A 12812-nucleotide genomic window follows, 5' to 3' on the forward strand; every position below is an offset into this window, starting at 1 on the left:
ATGCAGAGCAACAGGAACTCTCATCCACTGCAGGTGGGAACGCAGAATGGTGCAGCCACTTTGGGAGACGGTTTGGTGGTTCTTACAAAACTAAACATACTCTTAGCATACAATCCAACAATCACACTCCTTGGTATTTACCCAAAGTAACTGAAAACTTATGCCCACACAAAACCCTGCACATGAATGTTTATAGCAGCTTTATTCATAACTGCCAAAACTTGGAAGCAACCAAGATGTCCTTCATTAGATGGATAAACTGTGGTCCGTCCAGACAGTGGAATATTACTCAGCACTAAAAAGAAATGAGTCATCAAGCCATGAAAAGGAACATTAAATGCGTATTACCAAATGAAAAGCCAACCTGAAAAGGCTACAAACTGTATGACTCCAGCTCTACGACATTCTGGAAAAGGCAAAACTATGGAGGCAGTAAAAAGATTGGTGGTTGCCAGGGGCTGGGGCACAGGAGGCGGTGTGAACAGGTGGAGCACAGAGGATTTTCAGGGCAGTGAAACTTCTCTGTATGATATTACAGTGATGGATACATGTCCTTGTACATTTGTCCAAATCTCCACAGAATATATATATATATATATATATATATATGTATGTATGTATTGGGTTGGCCAAAAAGTGCCTTCGGTTTTTAGGTAAATATAAAAGACACATGTTTCATTTTCACCAAGAATTTTATTGAACATATTCACCCTTTTGTTCCACTACCTTCTGCCATTTTTCAGGCAACTTCATAATTCCATCTTCCCAAAACTTTAGCTTTTTGAGCAAAGAACTGTTCCAGGTGCCTTTTACAGTCTTCCAGGGAATTGAAATTTTTTCCATTAAGAGAAGTTTGTAAAGACCTAAATAAGTGGAAATCTGAAGGTGCAATGTCTGGTGAATATGGCAGATGAATCAGAACTTCCCAGCCAAGCTGTAACGGTTTTTCCTGATCATCAAAGAAATGTGCGCTCTTCCATTAACCTGATGGAAGATTATGCATTTTCTGTTGACTAATTCCAGATACTTTTTGTTGAGTGCTGCTTTCAGTTGGTCTAATTGGGAGCAGTACTTGTTGGAATTAATCATTTGGTTTTCCACAAGGAGATTATAATAGAGGACTCCCTTCCGATGCCACCGTATACACATCACCTTCTTTGGATGAAGAGCAGCCTTTGGTGTGGTTGGTGGTGGTTCATTTCGCTTGCCCCACGATCTCTTCCGTTCCACATTATTGTACAGTATCCACTTTTCATCGCCCATCACAATTTGTTTTAAAAATGGAACGTTTGAACATCCCTGGTGGTCCACTGGTTAAGACTCCACGCTTCCAATGCAGATGACACAGGTTCGATCTCTGGTTGGGAAAGTTCTGCATGCCACACAATGTGGCAAAAAAACCTGAAACATTTTCATTATGTTTAAGTAGAGAATTGCATGAGGAAATATGGTCAAGAAGATTTTTTTCCCCACTTAAACTTATGTGGAACCCAAACATCAAAGCAATTAACATAACCAAGCTGGTGCAAGTGATTTTCATTGCTTGACTTGGATATTCTGAGTATGTTGGCTATCTCCCGCATGGTATAACCTTCACTGCTCTCGATTAATGTCTCGATTTGATCGCTATCAACTTCAACTGGTTTACCCGACTGTGGAGCATCGTCCAGCGAGAAATCTCCAGCATGAAACTTCGTAAACCACTTCTGACACATTTGATCAGTCAAAGCACCTTCTCCATACATTGCACAAAATCTTCTTTTGCGTTTCGGTTGCGTTTTTACCTTTCTTGAAAGAATAAAGCATAATATGCCAAAAATGTTGCTTTTTTTCTTCCATCTTCGATATTAAAACACAAAAATTCACCAATTTTGATAAGACTTTTTTTAAATGCATGCTGATATGACAGCTGTCACCTACAATTTAACAAAATTGTTTTGAATGAAGTTAAAGACAACTGAGTGCCACTACCGCCACTGTACGGAAGAAACCGAAGAAACCTTTTGGCCCACCCAGTACATACATACATACACACACACATATATATGTATATACACACACACACACACACACACACACACACACAAAAGAAAAAGCACTCAAACCCACGGGAAAACCACAAGATTGTACTACACAACCACCGCACTGGCAAAAATTAGAAAATGACAAAGTGTTTGTGAGAATGTAATGCATTAGGAACTAAAGGTTCTCTCAAGTTCTTTGCATCTGTGAACAGACCGCATTTAAATTACTCTTGACTGAGCACCAGTTATCAATCACTGCTTCTTAGCTTCGCTGCCTGCTCTGCAAACATAAAGGTGGGCCTTTGAAGGTCTCCTTTGTCAGCTGGCACGTACAGCCTCGTGGGTAGAGGCGCTGGAGGGGCACTGGAGGGCTGGAGGGAGCGGAGTTTTTCTCTTCCTGGTTCTGGGTAGTCCTCTGGCCATGCTTCTCCTGTTTCTCTGGCGTTCATCTCCTGCAGCTTCTCCAGTGAGGAGCTCTCGCACAGCAGGACCAACCAGCAGTGTCCAGGAGCTAGGAACTTCCTCAGGTTGCTTTGAAGCCAGTTTCAAGTCATGGAAGATTTCTGTGGACGACTCCCCCCTGCACCCCAGAGGGTGGATTTCCATCAAGTTCCACCAACACCACCCCTCGGCGACTTCACCACCACCCAGTGAGCCACAGCCGTGCCCTCTCCAAGCAGGCCTGGATCTCAGGCCTGGGGGAGGGGAGCCTCTTCCCTGGACACTCATCTTAGCCCTGGGGGCACTGGCTGCTCCTTATATCTGCAATTCCTGTGTTCTTTGGCATTCTCTTTACTTCTTAGTAGTCAATCCCCTGTTATTTCAAGCCTTTGTTATAGTTAGTAATTCTTTATTTAAAATTTTCCCTGTTCAAATTGCAGTGCGGTTTGTGTCTCCTGGTTGTACCCGAGCTGGCAGAGCAGATGGAGAGAAGGGAGGGAGGGAGGGAGGGAGGGAAGTTGTGAGGAAGGGAAAGAGGGCCCCAGGGGAAGCGAGAGAAGATGACATCAAGCACAAGCCTTAGAAAACAAGAACAGTTCAATTAGTTGGGACCAAGTCAGACAGACAGCAACCAAACTGTTCTTTAACAAAGAAAATTTAATATATGGAATTAGTTCAACTAAAAAGGCAACACTGAGGTAACACAGAGATTAAGGCTACAGGAAACCACCACCTACCACCCTTCAAACTGGAGGCACCAAGGGAAGAGGGTAAGGTTGTGAGAACCCAGAAGCCTGGAGGGGCTCTGCAGAGCTGGAACCCGGGCCTCTGTGGAAGGGGCTGCCCAGGCTACCGCTGGCACCTCTGGCGCGTGGAAGAAGGGCCCAGGCCAGCTAACAGTGGTGTCTCTAGGAAATACTAGGAGGCTTTCCGAGTGGGAAGGAAGCTGGAATGGGAACCATCCAGGGGAGACCCGAGTAGGGGGCAAGTCACCCTTTCCCCCCCTGCCTCCTGGTCCCCACTAGATCCTTCATTGGCTAAACCTCACTGAAAGCGGAGGAGAAATGTGTTTCTGGACGCCCAGCCCCTGCACCACGAAACAGAGCACAGAGGGCTAAGCTCAAAGCCGAGTAACAACAGCCCCGTAACCAGAACGACACCCAACATTAGACAATCACTAACGCGACATGTACGGTTCCAAGTGCTTTATTTTATACAAGTTCGTATTTAATTGTCACAGTAGGCAGATATCTTTATCACGTCACCCAAGTCAGCAGCAGGAGAGGGCCCCAGACCCCACACACCAAGAGAAGAGCGCGACCAGTAAGCCAGTTCTCACGGGTATGCGATGCTGGTAAGTAAATACTTAAAATACTTGTGCACTTTGCAGTGAACAGACGCTACCGAGAATCCCTGCACGCCCACCCCTGGCCCAGCCCCCTCCTCAGGTCACACAACTAAAAGCCAGCGCCCGACAAGCCCCAGCCCCAGCCCTCCGCGCCAGGCCCCAGCCACCCCTGCCTGGCACCCACGCTGAGGGATCAGCGCCTGCACCCGACTGTTCGCTGTTTTCAAAGTGGTTACTTTGGGGCCAGGACAGTCCATACAGACAGAGTAGCATGTGATGAGACCCTGAGTGGACAGAGAGCGAGACACTTCTGAGGAACAAAAGACCAGCATGAATAAAGCATCAAGAACCAAGGAATGAGGTAACAATAACAGTGATAACTAGCATGTGCTGAGTGTTCACTAGGTGCTAGACAGACACTGTGTTCTAACTGTAAGATGTCATCTAACCCCCGCGACAGCCGTATGGGGTCGGGGTTAATATTATCCCCCTCTTGCAGAGAGTAACCAAAGCTCAGAAGGTCAGGTAACTGGCCTGGGGCATGAAGCCTGCAAGTGGCAGAAGCAAGACAGGCAAAAACAAGCAGTGGCTCTCCCTCAGCAACAGGAATCAGCTCATCAAGGAAAGGCGCCACAGGAGAGTCTGAGATGAAATGAAAGATCCTGCTCTATTAACGGAAATCCCGGCCAGGCAGCAACCAGGAGATGTTTTTAAGGGCAAGAGGACTTCCAAAGACCTTCAACCTCCTAGATCCCTGCTTTGCTAGAAGGGAGGGATGGGCCTACTGACCCAGGCCCGGAGCTCGGGTCCTCTGTCCTCAGACTTTTCCGGAACCCAGGCCTTCCCTTCAAAGCCTGTCGCTGCTGCTCCAATAGCTCAAAGGCAGAGCAGCTGTAAAGATGAAAAAGGTTGAGGCGTGTAATGTGCCTGTGCTATTCACTTATTCATAGCAACTCGACAACTGGCTGCTCAAAGAAGAGCTGCGAAATTGTGGCCAAAAAGCAAAACACTGAGATAAAAAACTCTGAAGACAAAATGCTGAACCAAGAACCTCAAAACTGAATTCACATTATAATCTAAACTAAAGCAGGATACAAACTGCAATACACATTCACAGCCATACACACAAATACTGAAGGATGACTAGAAAAAAGTCAAGTGTTTGCCTAATGTAGCCGGCATATACAATGATTATTTTTCTTTTCATTTTTAAAAATCACTCTATAATGAAATTATATAAAATGTTCATAATAAAAAATAATACCTCCATTTTCATCTTAAGTCGTAGTGTAAAATGACATTTCTATTTCTGCTGAGTATTTTAGAGTATTAACACGGAAATCCTTGTAAGATTTAATTTAACACACAAAAAAAGCCAACAATATAAGTCGGTCTGAAAGCCAAACAACCCAACAATTCATCAGGCAACTAAAAATTAGCACTCTGAATCAGAACATAATTCTGGGAAGGAAAAGGTTTAAAGACGTCCTAGAAACAAGAAAAGAAAACTCCAGACAAAGTACAAATGACAGTTTACTTTTACCAAACAGCTTATCAAGTGATCTTTATGTAAATACTGCAAATGTTACAAAGCTCCTCAAAAAGCCCAACATTATTTTTACAGATTAGAAAAGAACAAAGGCCAAAAACAACACCAATAACTCAATTAAAATAACTCATGCTTATGTTTACATATAATTTGATGAGCATAATATATTCGTCACACCACTGCAATTATTCTCTGAAAATAATACTCTAAATATTATTTTGACAACGTAATTATAGTTCTTACCTCAAGAGCGGTAACAAAAAACTGGCACAGATACCCTGCTAAAAATCTACAAAGAGTAAGGTCCTCACAGAGAAGGTCAAAAGATAGTACAGGCACTGTATCAAGGAACAAGAACCCTTTTGAAAAGATTTGTTATTAGGTTTGAACATACTGTAAAATTTGTTTAAGCTTCATTGTTGAAACAAAGTTGCATTCTTGAATTCCAAATAAAATTCAGTAATATCACTGGCTGCCTTTTTCAAGAAGGTAGTGAGAAGTATCACTTCCACTTTCCCTTCTTGCCTCAGTAATGTCCTTCCAACTCTGTCAACAGATGCAAGCCATCTACTTGAAACTGATACAATTGAAAAAGAAGACCCAGATAAATGGAGAGATGTTCCCTATTCATGGACCGGAAGACTCAATATCATTAAGATGGCAGTTCTCCCCAAGTGGATCTTCAGATTCAACATAATTCCTAGTATCCACAATACATAAATAACTCTCACAACTTGACAACAAAATTTAAAAGCCCAATTAAAAACTGGGCAAAGGGGGGGCTTCCCTGGTGGCACAGTGGTTGAGAGTCCGCCTGCCGATGCAGGGGACACGAGTTCGTGCCCCGGTCCGGGAAGATCCCACACGCCGCAGAGCGGCTGGGCCCGTAAGCCATGGCCGCTGAGCCTGCGCTCCGCAACGGGAGAGGCCACAGCAGTGAGAGGCCCGCGTACCGAAAAAAAAAAAAAAAAAACAAAAAACTGGGCAACGGGCACTTCCCCGGCAGTCCAGTGGTTAAGACTCCACACTTCCAATGCAGGAGGTGCGGGTTCGATCCCTGGTCAGGGAGCTAAGATCCCACATGCCTCACGGCCAAAAAATCAAAACACAAAACAGAAGCAATATTGTAACAAATTCAATAAAGACTTTAAAAATGGTCCACGTCAAAAAAATCTTAAAAAAAAAAAAACTGGGCAAAGGACTTCAATAGACATTTCCCCAAAGAAGATTTACAAATAACCAAAAGGCACATGAGAAGATGTTCAACATCATTCGTCATTAGGGAAATGCAAATCAAAACCACGATGAGATACCACTTCACACCCACCAGGATAACTATACTCCAAAAAAAGGAAAACAAATGTCAGCAAGGACGTGGAGAAACTGGAACCTTGTACACTGTTGGTGAAAATATAAAACAGCTGCTATGGAAAAGCCTGGCAGTTTCTTTAAAATTTAAATATAAAATTGACGCACAATTCCACTCCTAGGTATACACGCAAAAGAACTGAAAACAGGTCCTCAAATAAATATATGTACACACATGTTCAGAGCAGCACTATTCTAATAGCCAAACAGTGGCACAAGAGCCACATGGTGGAAACAACCCAAATGCCCATCAATGAATGAACGGATACACAAAACATGTATTCTATGCACACAATGGAATATTATTCAGTCACAAAAAGAAATGAAGCACTGATACATATACAATGTGGATGAACCTCAAAAAACATTATGCTAACTGAAAGAAGCCAGACAAAAAAGGTCACAAAATTCTATGATTCCATTTATATGAAAAATCCAGAACAGGCAATCCATAGAGACAGAATGCAGAATGGTGGATGCCAGGGGCTCAGGGAACTGGGAAATGGAAAGCAACTGCTCAGTGGGTACAGGGTTTCCTTTTGGGGTGATGAGAATGTTTGCAGTTAGACAGAGGTGGTGGCTGTACAATACTGTGAATGCACTAAATGCTACTCGATTGTTCACTTCAAAGTGGTTAATTTTATGTGATGTGAATCTCGTAACAATAAAAAATGTATTAACTGATATAACTGCAACGACATAAATTGTGAACAACTCTTAATATACCTAACATGAAACAGGTCTATGAAGATCTACGCCCTCTGACTGGTCGACATCAATGAACAGTCAAGCCGCCAACCAAACAACTGATTTATTCATCAATGGCAAACCAGTTCATGAAAAGTTTCAGAAATGTGCTCCTTTGGTTTTTTTGCTAGATCATCTATTCGCTTCAGTGAAGAGAAAATTAATCCTGAGAAGAAAGGATGAAATAATCTTTCATCACATTTTGTAAACACCAAGTAACCAATCTTCTGTAGCAGCTGTGGGATAAAGACAAGGGATACTGGACCGAGGGGGACACAGAGTCAAGGGAAGACACTTTTAAGTGGAAAACAGGAGAGCACATTATACGCTGGTGAAATGACAGAGTAAAGAGGGGAAAGGGATGATGCCGGAGAGAAAGGGGACACTTTCAGGGGAAGAGTTTCTGAGTGGGCGAGTGGGGATGGGATTCTATGCACAGGTGGAGGAGGGCTGGCTCCGCTCTGACAGTTATTTACTCACAGCGTTTGTGCAGTGCTTCCTCTGGTGTCTTATTTAGGAATCCACCATTACCAGAGAAACCTACTCCTGCCCACCCTAGTTCCTCAGCTCTGTCAGTGACACACTACCCACCACATCGGTGTTTTTTCCAGCAATTATAAAACGTAGTACATTCTGAACTCTCTTTCTGAATTATCATACCACAGTCAGACTTCAAAAATAACTGCTTTTCCATACAAGAGAGTGAAATCTGTATTTTACTGCTGGTTTTTAACCCCCCAATTTGAGCACTGAGGCTTCTGTTTTATCACAAAATGGAGCTACAGGAATACTTTTAAATATACAACATTTTAAAACACTTTACAACCTAATGCTACACCCTACCAAATTGAGAATATTAAAGAAATTATTGCTGTTCCAAAAAACTTAGAGCCAACACTTTGTGTGCCAATTCTTAGATAATTTAATTAGTTCAAAAATAATTACAATGTCCCAGAGGAAGAATCCTAAATCAAATAGGAAGACACAGGAATTTTAACAAATGAGTTTTAAATGAAAACACTAAGAAATCACAGAGTAGAATGAGAACTAAACTAAGCTGGGTGGTACCTCTGACAGTTCAGTTAGCCTGTTTCACTGTGGGCCTCGGTCTCTATGCCTCTGAGGAAAGACGATCAGCTCAAATTCTCTCTCTGCCTTCTCACAGCAGCCTCCCCACTAACATTCAGATAAGCATGCTTCACTTTATACGGTAAGTGTAGGCATTAAGAATTGTATATAAATCAACATTTTAAATGCAGCTGGAGAGCTCTCATTTGAAGTAACTATTCATTGAATTAGCACTAAAAACATTTTTTTAACCTCCAATCTAGTACATTTTATAAGATGGATATTTACATTGAGATGTTCTATTAAATGACTTAGGTTTACCCACAAGTATTTCAATTCCTTGGATAAAGAGATCACCTGTTAAAATTGTATGTTTTTATTTTTAAATATAATGGTATGATAATAACCTCTGTCCAAAGAAGTGTTGATGCAAGTAGTTCAAGAACCAAAAACATTCCAAAAAGTCTGGAAAAGCTTCCTGGTCTTCAAATTAAGGAGCTTGGTTTTTCTCTTAATCCCGTACCAACAGCTATTAACACTCAGAGCTAACTTCCCTCTGTGTCATGCTGTATATTTGCCTTATTTAATATACTTAATACAAGGCTCCCCTCACTGGAACGTACACATCTGAGGACAGAGATTTTTGACTGCTTTGGTCCCTGTTCAGATCACATGCAACACCGAGAATAGGGCCTGCCACATCGACACATATTAAAAGACACAGTAACACTTTGCTAGGGCTGCCATAACGAAGTACCACAGACTGGGTGCCTTAAACAAGAAAAATGTGTTTTCTGCTTTGAAGCTAGAAGTCTGAGGTCAAGGCGTCGGCAGGACTGACTTCTTCTGAGGCCTCCCTCCTTGGTTTGCAGGTGGTCATCTTCTCCCTGTGTCTTCACATGGTTGTCCCTCTGCACCTGTGTCCTCATCTCTTATAAGGACGCCAGTGACACTCGATTAGGGTCTACCCGTATGACCTCATTTTACCTTAATTATCTCTTTAAAGGCCCTGTCTCCAAATATAATCACATTCTGAAGTATACTAGGGGTTAGGACTTCAACATATGAATTGGGGGAGGCGGGATGGGTGGAACACACACAATTTAGCCCACAACAGAGGGAGAAAATTGGAAGTCACTACAACTTTCTTCTATGATGATTCTTTAATATCACTAATGAAGTTTCTCTGTATCATGAAATACAGAACCATCTGCTTTAATGAATGATGTAATACTCAGAGTACTGGTATTTAAATCCTTTTCAAAGATATAAGTAATCTATGAATCATACTGCAAATTACCTGTCAACAGGGATTCCTGTTCCACTCGAAGTTCACGAAAAAGAAGAATCAAATCAACAGCAACACCAATTGTATCCAAGTTCCTGTATAAGGTTTTTAAAAAGGACAAAGTTAGACACACTCTTTTTCTTAAACCTGCACTTCAAATTATGATCCACAATGAATGCGGAGACTACCGGTTAACAGTTCCTGTAGTGGGCAGAATAATGGCCCTCCAAGGTATCCACATCTGAATACCCCAAACCTGTGAATACGTTACCTTACATGGCAAAGGGGACTTTTACAGTCGTGAATAAATTAAGGACCTTGAGATGAAAGGACTATTCTGGATTATTAACCAGGCGGGCCCAATGTATCACACAGGTCCTCATAAGAGGAATACTAGAGGGTCAGGGAGGGCAGCCATGAGCCAAGGAGTGCAGGCAGCCTCTATAAGCTGGAAAAGGCAAGGAAAATGATTCTCCCCTAGATCCTCCAAAAGGGGTTCAGCCATGTTGGCCCACTGTGGACTTCTGAATTTCAGAACTGTAAGATAATAAATGTGTTATTTTAAGCTACTACGTTTTTAGTCATTTGTCAAGTAGCAACACGACACTACTGTGGGTAGGAGAAATGGGGTGCTGCTGTAACACACAGATACGTGGACGTGGCTCTGGGATCTGGCAATGGGCAGAGGCTGGAAGAATTTTGAGAAGCGTGACAGAAAAGGCCTAGATGCCTTGAATAGAAACGTGGACACTGAAGGCACTGCTGGTGAGATCTCAGAAGAAAATGAGGAACTCGTTACTGGAGACTGGACGGAACAATCCTTTTTCTCCAGCGGCAGAAGCTTAGCAGAACGATGAATCTGGATATTTAGCTGAGCAGATTTCCAAGCAACACGTTGAAGGCGTGGCCTGACTTCCTCTTGGTGTGTATGGTAAAATGCGAGAGGCGAGAAACAGAGGAGACTAAAAGGGAACCAGGTATGATTTGGGAAATTCTCAGTCTATCCGGATTGCAAAAGACGCTAAAACTAGACTATTCACTGTGAGGAAACTGTGCTCTGGAGAGAAAGCCAAGGATGTGGCTGGATGACCTTTTGCTAATGTCTTGGAAGAACCAAAAGGTTGGTGTTCAGTTACACAGAGGGCTCTTTAAAGAGACTAGGAGTGTTACTCATTCCCCTCAGTGATCTCAGCAGAAATCAGGAATAGAGATGGGGTTATCTAAGAAAGCTCTACGGCAGACCCTAGATTGCTTAATGGTATATAACTCCCCGTGACATACATGTGAGACCCACAAGGTTTTTGAGAATGTTATACCAGTAGAAACTCTGCCAACCTGGATGAAATGCACAGAGAAAGGATGAAATGAAAGAAGGCTGTTAAACTCCCAAAATCCCACAGGCAGGAAAGAGGCTGATAAAGTTACTCAGCTGAAAACATGTATGACTCTTACCCTTTGAGAAAAAGGAAGGATGACTCTGAGGGTAGGACTAAGGGCAGAGCCCCAAGCCACAGAGGATCATTCCCAGGCCTCAAAACCTGAGTTTGCCCAACTGGATTCTGAAATTGCTTGGGACCAGTGACTCCCTTTTACCTCAATTTCCTCCTCTTTTAGAGGGTAATGTCTAAAGCTGTTACCCTAGGCCTGTCGTACCACTGTATTTTGGGAGCAGACAACGTCGTGTCTAGTCTCACATGTCCAAAGATAAAGAGGAATTTTGCTTCAGGATGAATCACATCCAGAGTCTCACCCAGATGTAATTTAGGTGCTAAGATTTGGGACTTTTTAGCTAATGAGACTTAGATGAGACTTGGGGCTTGAGTTGATGCTGAATGGGTCGAGAATGTGGGGGACCTTGAGACGAGATGAATGTATTTTGCAAATAGGACAGACGTGAATCTTTAGGGGCCAAAGGGTAGACTGCGCTAGGCAAAATAATGGCCCCCTAAAGATGTCCACATACTAAACTCTGGGAACTGAATATATTACCTTACATGGCAAAGAGATGTGATGTAATCAATTTATATTTGATCCAGTTTCTGGCACAGAGCTCCTAAAACCCTTGGAAGTTCCTGTGTGAGAGGAAGGTCTTTTGTTATTCGTAACAAGCCCCTTTCAACCATACCTGAGCTTATGCTAAAGAGGGGACTCTTCCTGGGCCTGCAGGAAGGTTCCATACATCCTTGGCAAAAAATAATTCCAGTCCATACAAAGTGCAATGTTCAGACAAAAGATGTAAAAAGGTCTAGGCCTTAATAGTATCCTACTTTTTAATTAACTCTTTAATAACTGAAAACATCAGGAAAATACATACTGGTTGAGATCTGAATCTTGACAGGCTCGGGAATATCAGCTTTACTTAAGGTTGACCTCAAAGTCCCTACCAGAATCTTTGTTGTCTTTCTGACTACAAAAATGTTTTTCCGGGCTTCCCTGGTGGCGCAGTGGTTGAGAGTCCGCCTGCCGATGCAGGGGACACAGGTTCGTGCGCCGGTTAGGGAAGGTCCCACATGCCGCGGAGCGGCTGGGCCCGAGAGCCATGGCCGCTGAGCCTGCGCGACCGGAGCCTGTTCTCCGCAATGGGAGAGGCCACAGCAGTGAGAGGCCCGCGTACCGCAAAAAAAAAAAAAAAAAAAAAAAAAAAAAAAAAAAAGTTTTTCCCAGGAGCTGATGCCCTGAATGGTTAGAATTTCCATTCTAGGGCTCTCCTTTCCCTCTCCCGTCACACTAGAGGGCCTCCCTGCCTAGAAAGGGACAAAATAATCTAGCCTCTGGCCTGCTGCTTCTAGCTGCTTCTAGTTATACTTTTTCAATGTTAACTATTACTACCAAGATCATTACTGTTTCTATCCATTTATCTGTATAGGGACGCCATGTTCAATTTTGTGCTGAAGTTAAACAACTCTCTCTTTTGATTCCCTCTCCTTTGATCTAAAAAAACCTCATTAATCATATCAAAGCCTCAGGTATAGACCGTCT

The 12812-nt window shown here is 42.8% G+C and overlaps 1 protein-coding gene across 3 annotated transcripts in view; it reads right to left on the reverse strand.

Moving 5' to 3' along the window:
- ATXN10 (ataxin 10) overlaps positions 1 to 12812 on the reverse strand; it is a 151637-nt gene that overhangs the window by 116473 nt on the left and 22352 nt on the right. For all 3 annotated transcript variants that reach the window (XM_073788075.1, XM_019944606.3, XM_019944614.3), the window contains exon 3: positions 9846 to 9928. In XM_073788075.1, coding sequence (XP_073644176.1) covers positions 9846 to 9928 — 83 coding nt within the window. The remainder of the gene's footprint in view (positions 1 to 9845; positions 9929 to 12812) is intronic.

Source organism: Tursiops truncatus, chromosome 11, assembly GCF_011762595.2.
Source record: "Tursiops truncatus isolate mTurTru1 chromosome 11, mTurTru1.mat.Y, whole genome shotgun sequence".
NCBI classification, from domain to species: domain Eukaryota; kingdom Metazoa; phylum Chordata; class Mammalia; order Artiodactyla; family Delphinidae; genus Tursiops; species Tursiops truncatus.